The 17,851-nt window shown below is 40.8% G+C and overlaps 1 protein-coding gene across 2 annotated transcripts in view; it reads left to right on the forward strand.

The window, feature by feature from the left end:
* Positions 1–17,562, forward strand: part of LOC128530467 (IQ motif and SEC7 domain-containing protein 1) — a 95,109-nt gene extending 77,547 nt beyond the window's left edge. The window contains exons 3-16 of one of the 2 annotated variants that reach the window (XM_053504431.1): positions 5,336–5,624; positions 6,717–6,917; positions 7,260–7,433; positions 8,161–9,230; positions 9,421–9,582; positions 9,809–9,931; positions 10,037–10,203; positions 12,122–12,261; positions 12,404–12,529; positions 13,229–13,328; positions 13,761–13,922; positions 14,293–14,487; positions 14,913–14,962; positions 15,424–17,562. In XM_053504431.1, the coding sequence (XP_053360406.1) occupies positions 5,336–5,624; positions 6,717–6,917; positions 7,260–7,433; positions 8,161–9,230; positions 9,421–9,582; positions 9,809–9,931; positions 10,037–10,203; positions 12,122–12,261; positions 12,404–12,529; positions 13,229–13,328; positions 13,761–13,922; positions 14,293–14,487; positions 14,913–14,962; positions 15,424–16,590 (4,126 nt within the window). In that variant the 3' untranslated portion in view covers positions 16,591–17,562. The remainder of the gene's footprint in view (positions 1–5,335; positions 5,625–6,716; positions 6,918–7,259; positions 7,434–8,160; positions 9,231–9,420; positions 9,583–9,808; positions 9,932–10,036; positions 10,204–12,121; positions 12,262–12,403; positions 12,530–13,228; positions 13,329–13,760; positions 13,923–14,292; positions 14,488–14,912; positions 14,963–15,423) is intronic. The other variant, XM_053504432.1, reaches the window with a different exon arrangement.
* The last annotated feature ends 289 nt before the right edge of the window (positions 17,563–17,851 follow it).

Here is a 17,851-nt window from a genome sequence, read left to right on the forward strand (position 1 = left end):
TGCTGGCGATGCTCAGGTGTTTACTGCAGCTTCAGTTCCTGCTTATTCTTGGGGCATTTGGCCAACAGTTTCCACAATAAAAATACAGTACATGGTCAATTGGATACAGCTCAGGTCACTGACTTTCCCATTGCAGAACATACAGTACCACTTCTTTTCATTAAAATGTCTTGGGTTGCTTTTAGAATATCCTTTGGGTCATTTTTAATCCATGCTTTGAAGTACAGTACATGCAATGGATTTTAAAGCTTTTGGCTAAATATGAGCATATAATATAGCGTTATACATTTCAGAATTCATTCTACTGTCAGATCATCGTTAAATTTAGTTCCTATATTGATATTTCGATTCCTTTCTTTAAACCTTTCTCTGCTCATTCTGATATAAGTTAATGTTTTCAATATTTGTCTATAGGCTGCTGTTTAAACATTATTTTCACTGTTTATTAAGATGTTCGATCTGGTCGTTTTATTGTTTTGTGGTCATTTTTGTGGAGCATCAGGGAATTAGGCAACAACAACCATAAGTTGGTATTCTAAGATAATAGTTTTTATTTTATTTTAAGAAAAGGTCAGCTGTTCTAGAATAGTTTTTACAAAGAACAGTATTGTCAATCGCGTTTGCAAAACTCATCAAGCACCACAATGAAACTGGCTCCCAGAAGACCAAAAAGACCAAAACCTACCTACCGCATAAAGGTTCTTTAAGCGTTAGCACCTTTAGCACCTCAGATTAGAGCCGTTATGAAGGCTAGCAGATAGCTGGGCATTGGTGGCTCAGTGGTAGGTCTCTTGCCTGCCATGCGGAAAGCCTGGGTTCGATCTCCAGCCACTGGATGCAGTGCCGGTCTCAAGCCCAGATAAAATGGGAGCATTGCGTCAGGAAGGACATCAACTCCAGACCTTTAACTTCTTGCTATATAAAATAATGAGGAAATAGACAGTTGTCCACCTATGTTTGGCCCATTAACAGGGGTGGAAAGGGGTCATTATATCATTTAATCTCAATATACTATAGAATATTAACCAACATATATTAATGAGTCCTACTGATTGTATGTTCAGCATCAAATATCAAAATGTTTTTTTTTCACTCATTTTAAATGACTATACCATACTGTTTTGCAGCCATACCAGTTATTTGCATAAAAAAATTTTCTTTGAAATCCATACTTTAGGTAGGTTTTGGGCTATTCATTACAACATATCTTTATGCTAGACAACAGAATCGGTCAGTTTCAAAAGAGCAATAGATTGTGCACTGTGTGTTTATGTGTGTGTGTGTATTGACCTAGGTTTTATCTCAGTGTGTGCTGGCCTGAGGGACACATGCACACGCGCGCGCGCACACACACACACACACACACACACACACACACACACACACACACACACACACACACAAACCATGTGATTGGTTTCTGCAGCTGCTCTGGTGTAATTGGCGTGCACACATATACATACAGGACATTCTCGTTTATGTGTAAGGGGGAGAGACAGGGCAAGAGAGAAACAGAAAGACAAACAGAGAGAGAGAGAGAAATAGATAGAGAGGTGTTGTAGATGAATGTAATTGATTAGACATGTAATCGGAGAAGAAGGCTAAGCATTCAAGAGTTCAGTTGCTGTAGAGACATTTGCACTTTCCAATTTAAATGGGTTGGGTGTGGTAAAGCTTTGTTTGTTGTTGAGCATTTCGTGGTTGCTAATGCTGTGCTGCTATGTTGGTGGTTACCAACCACTTGCTGTGCAGAGAGATTTGCAGTGCTGTAGGAAGAATACAGATAGAGGAATCAGATCGAAAAGCCACACTGAGAAATGTGTGGAGATCATTTTAAATGCACTATAGGGGTTTTTTATTAGTGATGGAGTGATAAATGAAATTAAGGGGTAAACCTGCTGATTGACAAGTCGTCAGGAGTTTTTGATCCAGAATGATGCTCTATCGAGTACAGCTTAAGACTTTAAGAACCGTGCAGTATTCATCTTTGTCTAACCTTCATGCGAGGCCACAGAGGTAGATGGGACTGTTACTTAGTTCCAGTGTGTATGTCCTAAGCCATGTGGTTCCATCGAAAGAAGAAACTCCCACGTAGGGCACAAGCCTACATGTGAGTATGAAGGAAAGAGAGGGAGGGGGGAAGCAAAGACTTGCCATTGATAATGCAATTTTAACGAGATTTTCATCATCTGTTAAATTGTTGCAATTAACGATTAAGGAAACTCATTTACATCAGATCATATTTGATTGTTTTGAATGCTTATTATGTTGATTATAGCCTTTTTCATGATGATATAATTACATTCTGGACTAGATTCTAATATTAGTTTATAATTTATGAGGACAACTATAATTAAATCATGATCGGAATGTAAAGGAGCTTAAAATGTTTTGCAGTGGAACACGATCCTCTGCAAGTGTCTCCAGGCTTCTTAGATTTTATAGGAAGAGACACACTGCTAATGTCATTTCCAGAGCAGGTGTCATACAATATTCATTGTAAGGATGTCTTTGGTTTATTACTTACATAATAAGACAGACTATACAATGTTCATATATGTTTCATGTCAAAATATTATTTATTGTGACGTTCTTCTCTTTCTGGTTTGATGTTTCACATTTTCATTAATGGTGGCAATCGTTCTAAACAGCATTATATGTTTTAATAAACTTATGATTAGGGCCCAAGCTTGAGCTGCTTGAGAGTCTGCGGCCTGGGCGTGGCATAGGGCCCTCACACAAGATTTTGCTGCATAGCTCATTTACACTTGCATGTATGCACACGAAACCCAGTAGATCTTTAATTTAGTTCATTGAGCTGAACAACTTTCAAGGAAGTCAGTTATTTTGGGTCGTTTGCAAAGAAATTTAATAAACTGTTCCTAGGGGTTTTATATGATGGCCACCAAGCTGGGCTTATAGGATCAAGACATTGAGAAGGCAAAATTGCAAAAGGACTTTTGATATCTCAAACAGGTCAGCCATGATGACGCCTTAAACTTATGCTGACGAGTGGTCAATAACTTTCTGTGAGACTGCTGCCTCTTTCCTCAGAATCACAGAAGCGTTATGAGATCAAGAAGCAAGTCTTGATTACATTGGTCACTTTCATTTACTTGAGACTCATAACAGCGCAGAAACATCCTGTTATAGAGAGTTGTGTTTCCTGATAAATAGGTCATATACAGTACCAGTAAAAAGTTTAAACACACATTCTTATTCGGTGTTTTATTTATTTTTTGTTGTTTTCAGTTATATAGAAAAGAATCATCCTCCTTTAAAATCATTACATTTTGTACTTTGCAGCCTGACATAAAGACTGACAGTATTCATTCTATCCAGCTCTATTTACTCAGTGCAACTTTTAACAGCAAAGTGATAGCTATAACACCAACATCTCAGAAAAAAAACAAAACAGAATCACTTGATTTGAAAAAGGATCAGCCCCTCCTAGAAATGACTTTCTAATCTTTTACCTGACGTTCCCCAACCCACTTAAGCAACTATTTCGGGGAACAAAACATCGAAATCTTGGGTCCATGTCCAGGGATCTTCCCAGACCCTAATCCCATTGAGAGTAGCCAAAAACCTATTGTGGTCAATCCTCAAGAGGCAGGTGGACAAACAAAAACCCACAAGTTCTGCAAATATTGACTCTTTGCATAACTTAATGTAATTGTCAATATAAGCCTTTAATACTTGCTTTTAATTATTCCTCAGTATACTACAGTAGATATAGTGATATCTGACAAAAGGATCTAAAAACATTGAAGCAGTAGACTTTATGTATGAACGGCATCAATTGGTTTTCAGCTTGATCGGCCATAATCGGGTAATCGTCCCAGCCAGCCAACAATATAAACTATTTTTTCCCGATCATGTATGCATGCCTGAGAAGAGCAAGGAAAAGTGTTTGCTCTATCATCTGTGATTTCAAATCCCACTATATCTCTGTAGCCGTGAGCTCTCGGGGGAGCTGAGGTGCACTAGCAGCACCATCATGTGTGTCTACACTTTTTTCCTGCCCGGCCCTATTGAAAAAAATTTTTATTTGTACATAAATGCTCTGATCAGTACACAGAAGAAAGTACTGTTATCTTGTGTAGTTGAAAAAAAAAATGCTTTCTAGAAACAAAGAAAATCAGAAATGGCCAAAATTGGCATCAGCAGGTCATTAATTTGTGTCGGCCAAGAAAATTGCAACTGGTGCATCTCTAATATTATCTCTAATAATATAAAAAATTTCAATGCAAAATAAAATAAAATGCTAAATGGATCAAGTTATTTTTATAAGAAGCTAAATATTGAGGATAGAAACTATATTTTTAAGTCAGTTAATTAGCAATTATTAATTTAATAGTTTAATAATTATTTATTTAGGACAATTCATACAATAATATATTTTTAAAACTAAGGTGGATATTTCAATGCATGTTATGTTCTCATTCAACCTAAATGCAAGCAAACCCTACATGTGAAAACAAGGAATTTTCACTGTCTTATGGATATAGATTTAAATCATTGAAGGTTACGATAGCATTTATTATTGATCCAACATTAATCTCACAGAAGAACAAGCTACACTTTTTTTTCTGCATGTGCACATGGTATGTATGCAATGCGATGTATGTCATGTCATGAGGTTATTGTGAACGTATGTGGTTTGGGTTGATTATTTAGGTGATTTGTAATGAAACTGGGAGCTGCTGAGCATGAACAGTGTTCAGTAATGAATCATTCATGCTGTACTGTTTTAGCTATTACAGAGGGCAGAGTGGGTGCAGGTACAGTGGAATGGCTCTTCACGCTGTCTTTGTACTCTGTCCAGTATTTCTCTCACTCTCTTCTCTCCTACTCGCAGTTTCTCTGACTCATTGCCGAGTGACTCAGAGCTGCAAAGCTGTCGCTACCCATGGTGCCTGACTTCTCTCACATGACAGAGTGGCACACATGGTGCTCTGTTTTTTTTTCCCGCCTTCCTCTCTCTTCTTTGTCTCAGTTTCTCTCTCGCTCTCCACTGTGTTCCCCCTGCATTTCTGTTTTGTGCTCTCTCATCTTCTCTGGTTTCTCTGATTCTTTTCTCTGCCAGATGGTTGAGCTCTGGGTGTTTGTGGGGCTAATTTTGTGTTAGCATGCTAATATGACTGTTTACACACCATGTATTGTTAATGGTCTTGTTTTGATCTTGCTTTGTTGGCATCACGGTGCCATAATTGACACATGCAGTCATTCTATTTCTGTTTTCATGACTACCTTGATTTAAGCTTTTTTAAGACTCGTTGATACTCATCTCTCCCTCTCCTCCTTTCTCTTTTTCACTCTATATATATGTTAGTGTGGAAGGGGATCCTCACTGTGGGGACACAGGCAGTTTCTCAGACAGCTCCTGCAGTCAGGGCCCATACCTGGGCATTTCGGAGCGATACGGAAAGGTTGCGGGAGAGCCACCGGGCTCCCAGGGGCCTCCTGTGGCCCCACCAAGCCCTGCAAGCCTGGCCTGGGCCCAGCACACACGCCTCCAGCCTGCCAGCCTGGCTTTGCGTAAGCAGGAAGAGGAGGAGAACAAACGCTGCAAAGCACTCTCAGACAGCTATGAGCTCTCCACAGACCTGCAGGATAAGAAGGTGTTTGTGTGTTCAGAAGAACAGTTTTATTTTTATGAGAAACTTCATTAAAGACTACACTTGTGTTTATTTACATTCAATATATGTTTATTATTTAGTCCTAATTCACAGTGAATTAGGTCATTTAAATATTACTATTTTTAATATTAATTGTGGATTCTATTAATACATTGTATTAAAATTGTATTAAAATACAAATATTACTATTTGTAACATTTTTTGCATTGTGTCTGATTAAGGTAGCCTTTTAAGCTGGCATTTTATTATTAGGAATAATAATAATTCCTTGAAGACTCAGAGCAGTAAGCATTTTTTTCCCATCCGTACACTGCTGGTAGTTTAAAACTCTCATTTCTTATTAAGGAGCAAAGCATTCATAATATGACCTGAGCATATGAATTAGTCTTATAACTCAAGACTACTCTATTGCATTCCGACAGCACCCAGGATGCTCAGCTTTCCTAAAACATTGAAAGAACATGACGAGTTTGGGTTTAATGAATAGAATTTTAGTTCTCTTAGTTCCATAGACCTGCCTTGGTCTTCAGTAAGACACTCTGTAGCCAAAAAGCCACACACATCAAGACACTGCCAGTTCTGGAAACTCCATTGTTGTGATACTCTGGTCAATCATTACATTCAGGTCATCAGCTGACTTCATTTTAGTGCCACATAACATTGCTGAGACTAGACCTGACTAATAAAGCAATTCCAGATCATAACACTGCCTCCTGGGGCTTGCACCGTGGGCACCGTGATGATGGGTGCATCACTTTGTGTGCTTCCCATCATACCCTGATGCCACGCCCGATCTTACACAGCTGGTTAGTTCCAGTGCTGTGAATTCTTGTCACATTTTTGACATTGTGACATTTTGTCCACTGTATGAGGCATCTTGCATTTCTTTTAGGTTTTCTGATGAATGATGTCAAGCAAACCTTTTTATTACCATTTATTAATATAAAATGCATGTCTTACAGAACAGTTCCTTCTTTAATAGGATTTTTTTTTTAAATCTTTACAGTATGTGTAATGAATATAGAAAAATGGCTTGTGGAAGCAACCTTTCTGATTTTCCTCTCTGTATCTCAGGTGGAGATGTTGGAGAAGAAATATGGCGGTTCCTTCTTGAGCAGACGAGCTGCACGTACAATCCAGACTGCTTTCCGGCAGTACCGAATGAATAAGAACTTCCAGCGACTGCGAAGCTCAGCCTCAGAAAACCGCATGACACGCCGAATTATCCTGTCTAACATGCGCATGCAGTACTCATTTGATGAACGTCAGCCGCAGGTACTTCATCTGGGCAAATTATTATGCTCCACAATCAGAAGCTTAACTTTAGTCTAACAATAATTATCCCCAGTATTTAGAGTGTACCTAATCTTAACACACACATTCATTCTAAAAATGGCACTTTGAGATTACAGTTACAAATATGTCCAACCCCACAGGTTATAGTACTGACATTAAAGTATTGGTTTAAGGCCATGTACCTACATTTGCAAGATAGACCTGGTCTACACTATACCATCCATCACACCTTACGTTTAATCCATCCTTTGGGATGTACAAAGTAATGACACTAAATACATTATAAAAAAGAATACAAAATTATTTATGATGGTATCACAGGTGCAATCTCAAACTCCCCAGCAACAACAGCTCTACCCCCCTCGCCATCCCTCTTCCCTGGCCATGACCAGCCAGCAGAGTTCGGCTGACACGGAACAGGAGACGGAATCACCTTCACACTGCCCTTCTGACCGGGAAGATTACTCACAAACAGATGACTCCTTTACTAAACAGGTGAGAGGGGAGTTAGAAACTCATATAATACCCCTATGATTTGACAGTACTTTCTGATGTATTATAGGATATATTATATCAATACACTATAGTATACTATTGACGATAATTATAAAAAAATAATTGTATGGTGCTGGAAAGTTATCTGACCGATTTAAAAAAGTAGAAGAGTGGTAAGCAATAACATTACTGTTGTTTTCATACCATAAAAAGGTATTGAGAACAGAACTCAGTGGAGCTTGACCATTACAAAACTCATGGTATTTCATACAGTATGTGAATTACAAGATATTTGTACATATTGAAATGTTTAGTTTGGTGTAAGGAGGGACATGCATACTAGCCTTACTAGGACTAGGCCAGAAAATTTTAATCTGAGCATAGGACCAGGCAAGGTTAAGAATTACATGCGAAATAGAAAACTGCAGATGTCATAATGAGGGAGTGGTAGCTCAGTGATTAAGACTATTGTTTGGAAGGTCATGAGCCTTTGAACAGGTACAGTACAAGTTAACCCTCAACTGCTCAGTCGTGGGTATACAGTAAATGGGATAAGTGTCCACTGCTCTTGATAGGATAATCTCCCAAATTCTGTAAATGTAATCGTAAACAGTGAGTCGATTGGCAAAGTAACTAAGGACCATGGGGAGGTGGAGTTTTTGTAACATTTGAGTGCTATTTCCTCCAACTTAGATCTTACTTGTATGTACATGTGTATGTATTTTAGGTGACATCACTGGCAGACTCCATGGATGACACTTTAACATGCCAGTCTGGGCGTGGCGATTCTCAAGAGGGTGATGGCGGAGTTGATAGTGAAGATTTCAGCGAATGTGTCTGGAGCAGCAAGGTCCCATCTCGTCGTGGAGTACCAACAAGCGAACGAGGGCGGACAGCTGGGACACTCGGGGGGATGCACGAGGACAGCACAGCCACATCTTACAGCGATGTGACTCTCTACATGGAAGACGGCGTGCCTTCATCTCCCCTTTCCATGGAACGTGCACCCAGCAGCACTGACACTGAATACTGGGGACTAGGTGGCACAACGGTGGGACGAGAGGACAGTCGAGATGCGGAAGGCGGAGGCAGCAGCAACAGCCGGCGCAGCACACCATGCACAGAGTGCCGTGACCATCGGCTTCGTGGTCCCCATCTTCCTGTTCTAACTATTGAGCCACCCAGCGACAGCTCGGTGGACATGAGTGACCGCTCGGACCGAGGCTCACTCAGTAGGCAGCTGCTGTATGAGCAGGAACCAGCAGGAGGTGGAGGGGGAGGAGGTGGAGGTTCACCCCAGGGAACTCTTAAACATAACCCAGCCCAGGGACAGACTCGCCCTATGGGTCGTCCTATTCCCTCACCCCTCCCAACACACATACCTCCACACCATGCAATCCTGATGCACCAGCAGCACCACCCACACATCCATCATCCTCTGCAGCACCATCACCACCACCCACTGGCCCATCTTCACCACCCATACCCGGACTCATCGGTATCATCTACCCAACCCCCGTTGACACCGCTCTCCTCAACCTCATCAGCACCACTGCCCTCTACTGGCTTGGAGCCGTCGGATGGCGACAACGACTCACTTAACTCCACCACCAACTCCAATGAGACAATTAACTGCAGTTCTGGCTCATCCTCCCGAGACAGCTTGAGGGAACCACTAACCGCACTCACAAAGCAGACCTACCAAAGGGAAAGCCGCCACAGCTGGGACTCACCTGCATTTAACAACGATGTGGTGCAGAGGAGACAGTATCGCATCGGTCTTAACCTTTTTAACAAGTAAGGGCCTAATTAACTTTTAAACACACTTTAGTAGTAAAAGAAAATTGCACAAAATTTGCTGATAAAAAGCTGGGTATTAGTAGTTCAGGGTGAAGGTTATTCTGGCTAGCCCTGTTTTTATGTCTCTCACTTCTCTCTCTTTTTCTCACTGACTCCCCCTTTTGTTATCTTTCGGTCTCTATTTCAGGAAGCCAGAGAAGGGCATCCAGTACCTGATAGAGAGGGGCTTTATGTCTGACACCCCAGTGGGAATTGCTCGCTTCATCCTGGAGAGAAAAGGCTTGAGTCGTCAAATGATCGGGGAGTTCTTGGGAAACCGACAGAAGCAGTTCAACAAGGATGTGCTGGAGTGAGTGCTGCCATGTTTACGCCCTGCCCAGTTCTAGTCTAGAACATTTAGATAAAACTGATTGTTGTTATGTGGCTACTTAAAATGTTATTTTATAGTTTCAAAAAAATCCTGTATTGGTCTAGAATATAAAAAATAAATCCAAACTTGTTTCCAAACTCTTGACTGGAACTGTATTTAAATGCATGCAAGATGTTAGGTTGAAATGGTGATGTGTCTTCCACAGTTGTGTGCTGGATGAAATGGATTTCTCCGGAATGGATCTGGATGATGCTCTGCGCAAGTTTCAGGCTCAGATTAAGGTCCAAGGAGAAGCACAGAAAGTGGAGAGGCTGGTGGAAGCCTTCAGGTGCCCTCAGATCATCTTTTATAAAACTGTATAACTGTGTATATTTGTAATGAATGATTTTAAAGTCTGAATATTATTAACTCTTTTTTTCTTTCTTTTTATCAGTCAGAGGTACTGTGTGTGTAACCCTGTGTTGGTGCGACAATTCCAGAACCCTGACACCATTTTCATCCTTGCCTTTGCAATCATCCTTCTCAACACAGACATGTACAGCCCTAATGTCAAACCAGAGAGAAAAATGAAGCTGGATGACTTTATTAAGAACTTAAGAGGTACCAGTTCCTCAATATTTTTATTTCATTTGTACATTGTTTACTATTTGCCTCTAAAGACAATGTAGAGTTTTATTGTGTAACTAGAAGTGCCTGCGACTTTGTTTGCTTGAAATTTAATTGCACACTCCAAAAAATATACAACGCCTGTTGAATTTTGGAATTAACTTATATTTTCACGAATTATTGTGAAGTGCGCGGAATGATAAGAGATTGCATTTATTTAGAAGATTACATTTGCATACTTATACGAGCGTATTTAAAAATGTCTTGGTATGGAAGTTATTTTGAACTTGGGACTTGACTTAAACTTTCGGGATATAGACTTGGAATTATAACTGTAATTTTTTTATGTGTAAAATATTATGCATAAAGGGTGAGCAAAATACCATCTTAGAATGCATAATACATCTGACCTTTTGGCAGAAGACTTTTTTTCCAGAAGGTCTGGAATCTGAGGCTACTATTGGCACAAGGTCACTGAAACTGGACAGTTACTGTACAAACTAAAAAACGCCACCTAGTCTTTTTCAAATTTTAAACTGCCTGGTTTCAATGATTGTGAATCGATGAAGGCGCCACTCACCAAATACAGTGATTTTTTTTTATGTATTGGTGGGGGGGTGAGTTCTCTAACAAATGTTTATTTAGATTTATTTATGCAATTGTCTACTATATACATACTGTACCTTACTGCATGACATCCTAAAATTCGGCACTCACATAAGAAGTATTCATTTATGGCAGTCTCACTGGAGTGAGATGCCATGTTTAGGCATCTCATTAGATAAACTAATCTAATGTATTCGTTTGTGTATCAACCTTTTCTGCATTCCCTGTAGAATCCTTATAGCATCCGGGTCTTGCAGCACTAAAAGAATTTGCGTGAAGTAGATGAGCTGAAGATGTTTTGTACCTCTGACCTTAAATAAAAAATGGGATTTAGATTTTAAGTTTAGATTTTAAAATCCACCAATTAAAGTGGCAGGTGTTCATTTCCCACCCTGGCTTATACCCACTGTAGCCTCACAGGTTCAATAGTTGCAAACACACAATGCTGTTCAATTCATTATACAGGAGGAGTTGAATGACTTGGTACGTTTTGAGTTAAGCACACTTTCAGTATTTCCCACACATAGAGTATACTTGCCAGTCAGTGGATACCGCTCCTTTACCTGTTCATTCTGTGAGAAGGGGGTACGGAAAGGCAGGAAATGCAGCAGACCAGCTACCGTAAAAAGTATAAGAAGGGCGTATTGACTCGCACATGCTTTGCAGAGAAACAGTTTTGCTCAGTGAATGGGCTCTTCTTCAAAAACCTTTTAAGAGAATTAACCCTTAAAATTTATGCAGCTCAGATGGACATTGACCAATAAACCAAAAACTGCTTATGCAGAAATCTTGCCAGTGTGTGTCAGGGGGGGAGGCATTAGACGTTGTGCTGAAAAAAAGGATTCGGCACTTGATATGGAACAATCCTGACCCCTGTATATATATATGAAAACATAGTAATAAAAAAAAAGCTCTGTTTTTTGAGGGCTACATGCTCTGACAAACAGTGCTATCTTTGTACACCATAGTGAGTTTAGTTCTTTTTTTTTTTTTTTGCACCTCACATACAGTATGTGTGTACATGGAGGGGTGGGTTAGTAGGTTGGATCTCTGGAATGTGAAACTAATAGTTATATTAATTATATTTAAATATTGGGTAAAAGGTCATTGGACAGTATTTGTAATTTTATTGTTAAGAGTTTGATGTATTAATGACCATTTAACATATGATTAAACAAAAACTTAATTGGTGACAATAAAAACCAAAATGTCTTTAGTGATGTCAGACTTTCCTAGGTTGTAGTTAAATGACCTTTTCCATGTTCTTTATGGCCTAATTTTCCCTCGCTCTGTTTGTGCATGCCAGGAGTGGATAATGGACAGGACATCCCAAGGGACCTGTTGGTAGGAATCTATCATCGTATTCAGAAGTGGGAGCTGAGGACCAATGATGATCATGTTTCTCAAGTGCAGGCAGTGGAGAGAGTGATTGTGGGCAAAAAACCAGTGAGTTCGGAAATCTTGCTTGAGTAAAAAAGCGCACAGCAGCTTTCGGATATATTTCGGATCTTTTGATTGATTATGCTGTGTGGGGTTATAGAGTAGATACCAATTTTCTTGCGGCTCTATTTGTGTTTTATGTGGTCAGGTGCTCTCTCTACCCCACCGCAGACTGGTGTGCTGTTGCCAGCTTTATGAGGTTCCTGATCCTAACAGACCACAGCGGAGTGGGGTTCATCAAAGAGAAGTCTTTCTCTTTAATGACCTATTAGTGGTAAAGTACATTTCTCTCTCTAAAAATTAGTGCACATAGTGATGTACTCTCTATATACTTTGTTGTAGCCTACAGGTAAATGAATGTACACATATACATATCAAAGGTAATTCCTAGTATCATGGGGATCTAAAATTTCCTTCAGAAATGTGCTAAATAGAGAATAATGAAACAGTCTCACAATGGCTTATAAGTAACCCTGCCAGAGATGGCATTCCAGACCTGCACAAAACCTGCACCTGGCAACACTGACGACACTCCAAACTCCAAGCAACATGCATAGCACTGATTTACTGCTTTAGAAGGTGGAAAAAAAACACTTACAAAAATAGATGGCACTGATTGCTTTAAAATGTTTAGTACAAGAAACAGAAAATGTAATCACGCCCTACTGCTTCAGACTCTTTTTGCACTGATTTATCACTATTTCACAAAATCCTCCATTAAATGCATATGCACAGAGGCACATGGTGATTAAATTAGACATTTAGGCTTGATTGGCCTTGGTCCAAGTAAGTTTTTTACAAAGAAGAAAATCTGAAACAGGCACAAAGATCTATTGGTAGTTATGAGTTTATTTAACTAGTTTTATAATTCCCAACACCATATCATGGAATAATCCCATAAAAAGAAAAAAAAAGGTATTAAAGCTAAATCTATTAGCTTTATTAGATTTAACCTGGATGTTTGCATCTGTAGGTCACAAAGATCTTCCAGAAGAAGAAGACATCAGTGACATACAGTTTCAGACAGTCTTTTCCTCTTGTGGAGATGCAGGTTCACATGTTCCAAAACTCCTGTAAGTATATTCATTCCTCCATCTGTCTCTCCATCTGTCCCTCCTTCTTTATTTATGTTATCACTTAGCTCTGGCTCTGTGCTTCAGTGTGACATTTAGCCACTCTGTCTTAGCCCTTGTGCATTTGCTGATGACAGAGGAATAGAGAAGGGACCCAGTTACCTCATATCAAAATGGCATTGTTCGTGTATTAGTTCACCGTATTGTGCAGTATCGTGTCGTATCCTGGAATACAGTCAGAACCTCATGAACAATTTATGCTTTGTCCTAATCTACAGTATATTCATTATTATCAATCATGCTGTCTTATCAAATGAGCTTCCAAGTGTATGCCATGTGGTTTATTTATAATTCTCATTTATCATCTCTCCCTCTCTCCATCTCTCTCCATCTCTCTCCCTCTCTTTCTCTCTCTCACACACACACTCACAGACTATCCTCATGGTATTCGGTTAACATCAGCTATCCCAGGAGGGGAGCGTAAGGTCCTGATTGTCTTCACAGCACCGAGTCAGCAAGATCGGACACGTTTTGTCAGTGACCTAAGAGAGAGCATTGCTGAAGTGCAAGATATGGAAAAATATCGAGTAGAATGTGAGCCATTTTTCTTTGCTTCTCCAAATAGCCCTTATGCACACAAGTTTTCAATGGCATTCTAACAAATGTTTATTAATTAGAATTTTGCTGAATATTAAGCAATACTGATTCAAATGTTGTTTAGGATTTGTGGTGTTTACACCACTATGAAATTTCTCTATTTCTCTATTCTATATCTCAGTCTCTCTCTCTCTCTCTACTACTGCTCTGAATTTCACTTAACAGGGAAAGAAAATCTTGTAATATATATTCACATTACTTAACTATAAACAGTAAGGAAATAAGCAAAACTGAATATTTCTTGATAATATGGATTGAATTGGTCACAGAGCATTGATTCTCTCTCTCTGTCTCTCTCTGTCTGCAGCGGAGCTGGAGAAACAGAAAGGCGTTATGCGGCCTGGACTCATGAGCGGAGATGTGAGTAGTGGGGTGGATGGAATAAAGACTGAGGCAGTAAACGGGACTCTGAGTAGAGCCAGTCTGGATGACACGTACGCCACAGGGGATGGGCTGAAGCGCACAGCCCTTAGCTCATCGCTCAGAGATCTCTCGGACAGCGGTAACGCACACAATATCCCACAAATATAAGTATGCATTATAGGGCCTCCGTAAATAAAATAAATAAATAAATAAAGTGGTTTCTTTCAATAGATAAAAGCACAGCCTCTTTATCTTACAATACAACATCACAGTGTGGTTGAGACTACACTGTAGTGGACTTAGCCTCCTCCAATTCAGAATGTGTTTGAAAAGGTGTTTGCTAATCTTTTTTTAGGAGTGAAAATTAGGATGTGAAAAATTCTGTGTATTATCAGGAGTAAATAAAGGCTGTGATGAGTACACGGTGATGAAGTGGCTTTAAGCCATGGAGAGAAAATAGTGAAAAGACAAATACTGATCTAGTGTGTAACCAGTAGTACAGTACATAAAACAAACAGACTATCATTTTGACACACAACTTTTACTTTTCTTGACTGGGAACAGGAAAGCGAGGTCGCCGAAACAGTGTGGGCTCTTTGGATAGTACCATTGAAGTAAGTTTTTGATGGTGTCTTAAGTTATTGTCTTCCACCCATGATTACATTTGAATATGATTACGTTTGAATATAACTTGCATGGCTCCCAAAATGGCACTGCATGAGTTTATGTGTACACTGTCCTTTGCCACGTTTCCTTTAACGTTTCCTTTAACGTCTGTACTGGTCTGTGTTTGAGTGAAACACACTGATCCGTCCTCACTGTGTTAAATTGTAGTCAAAGCAAATTGTAGTGGCATGTGAAACAACCTGAACTCACTTTAGTCCTTTTTTACATAAAGTCGTGTCCTCTCTGAGGTATCCTTGATTGCTGTTTGTTGATCTGTTTCTATTAGAAAATTCTGCGTACATGTGTACATATTAGTGCATGTCTAAACACATCGACTCATTCGCTCCACTTTTTAAATCGATCACAATTGATTAAATATTTATTTATGGCCTGCAACCTGTGTTTATAGGGATCAATCATTAATAGTCCACGGCCTCACCAGCGTGTGCCTATGGCGGGTGCTCTTCCCAGCTGCTATGGGCTAGAAGACTACCGGCCTCACCGCCCCATCCTGAGCCCCGGAATAGGGGTGGGGGGTGGGCCGGGGCAGTTACACAACGCCGTAGGGAACGCTGGGGCAGGAGTGCTGCCCAACACTGGCGACCGAGGGTCCGGAGGGGGCAACTCCGGCTCCTTCCTGGGTTCTCTGTTTGGCAGCAAGCGTGCCAAACCCCCAGCCCCACTTATTCCCCCAGGGCCGCCCTACCCTGCTCCCGTGGCCCCACCTACTACCGGGGGCCCGCCTCCTCCCTCACCTTCTTCCCTCAGTCAGTCCGACCTCGGCGGGCCTTCCAAGATTCAGGCCCTGCACGCACAGTACTGCCACAACAATATCGGCCCACCACCACCTCCGTACCACCACCACCAGCACCACCGGTACCACATACCGCTCTCGGCCGCTGGCCATCCACACACTATGCATCATACTCTGCAGCGAAGCTCACTGCCCCGCCGAGGTTCACCCATACCCTCTCACGCTCCACTTCAGCAACAGCACTCCCATCACGCCATGAATCAGCACGCACGCCATTCCAGCGTAGGATGCACCCCTCCACCGCTGTCTCCTCACTCACCTCATTCACCCATCAGCCAATTCAGTTTCTTTCATACTCATGTCCCACTGCCACATCCCGCCAAGTTGCCACTGACTCTGTCTCACTCTCAGCCCCACCCGCACCCTCACGGCCACTCCCACGTTCTCTCTCATACCCACAGTCACATCGGCCACATCCACAGTCCTCATCCGCTACTGCACCATTCCGGCCATCCAACTCACTTTGTGTTCGCCCCGCCTCCACAGGCCCCCTCCTCCATCACAGCACGTCACGTGCCACAGACCCCCGCTCACTACCTGCCTCAGTACCCGCCCCTGTCCTCCATCCCACCTCCTCCGCCGCACTCGCCTTTACCCCCTCCTACCTCCCCCCTCACCCCTCTTACACCGCTTACGCCTCTCTCGCCGCTGCCACCACAGATGGTCAACCAGGGGCACGGAGTGGGAAGTACAGGGGGCAGCGCCAGCACAAGCGGCAGCTCCAAGTCAAAGCCCATCAGCCGCATCAGTACAGTGGTGTGAGACGTGGCAGAGTTCGCAGGGCAAGAGTTCACAGAGGGAAGAGCCGAAGCCCCCGCAAGCGGAAACACACTGTGGTCCGACTTTGCTACTTCCACATCCACTTTCCACATGTGTAGAATAAGGGGGATAAAGAGTAACCTATAGCTGGGCTACAAAAATGCATACACAATTTGTTGTTTCAAACCAAACTCATTTATTGATGCAAAATCAGGAGACAAGCGTTGAAGCAAGAGCTGATTCTGCTACTCCTCAGGAGTTGACAGATGTATGAGCTGGAAGTAGAGTGCGGCCATCCTACAATGTGAGAGACAAAGACCCAAAATTTTAAGAGATCCAGCTGTTCTACTGCAGAGGAGGTCAAGAAGAGAGCTTAACCAGCTAGCCTAAGAAGAGTACAGAATACAAAAGAAGCATCACGCACCATGAACAGCACTAAAAAAAAAAAGCTTGGACAATAATGCAAGTGAGGTTTCGTGGAAATCCCATTTGCTCCATTTCAACATTTTTTTTTTTTTACTGTAAAATGACAATCATTCCAAGTTGAGGCAAGTTTGTTTTTTGTTGTTGCTGCTGCTGGTTTTTTTTTTTTTTTTTTTTTTTTACAAAATTGAGTGATACATTCCACATTCCTTCCCATACTTTGGACTAAATGGCTGTCAATGTTGGACTACAGCTTTACAGCTTTACAAGCTTCAGCCACGCACTTAACCACAGCACACCTGTTTATGTTAAAGGGTTTTTTGTAATGAAACATTTTTAGTGGAAAGACAGTTATAGGAGAGAGAGCCATTCAGGAGGCAGCATTTCAGTATTCAACTCTAAGTTTTAAAAAGTCTAAAAGGGAAGATATTTGGATATGAAATGTCTAATGTAATTGTTTTATGAATTTTAAATTTGCTAAATTTAGATACAGCCCTCTAATTAAAAAAAAAGTTTCTAAAGGTATTTTTAAGTTCTCTCCATTTAATTTATTTTGTTTGGGTGAAATGGATTTGTGTCTATAAGTAGGTGATGATTTGAATATTTTTATTATATAATAGTAATTATTATTATTATTATTATTGCTAGATAATATTTCAATGATGTATTTTTTCCAGAATGAAATAGTTGGGTAGTTGTGATTAACGTGTCAAAATTACTTGATAAGTCTGACTTGTCTGGTAATTCTGTTTTAATGTCTATTTTTCTTTTTAACACTCTTTTGAGTTATCAGTAACTACTCAAACAGGCTCATATGACTTGCTAATTACTTGTATTTAGC

Source organism: Clarias gariepinus, chromosome 9 (assembly GCF_024256425.1).
Source record: "Clarias gariepinus isolate MV-2021 ecotype Netherlands chromosome 9, CGAR_prim_01v2, whole genome shotgun sequence".
NCBI classification, from domain to species: domain Eukaryota; kingdom Metazoa; phylum Chordata; class Actinopteri; order Siluriformes; family Clariidae; genus Clarias; species Clarias gariepinus.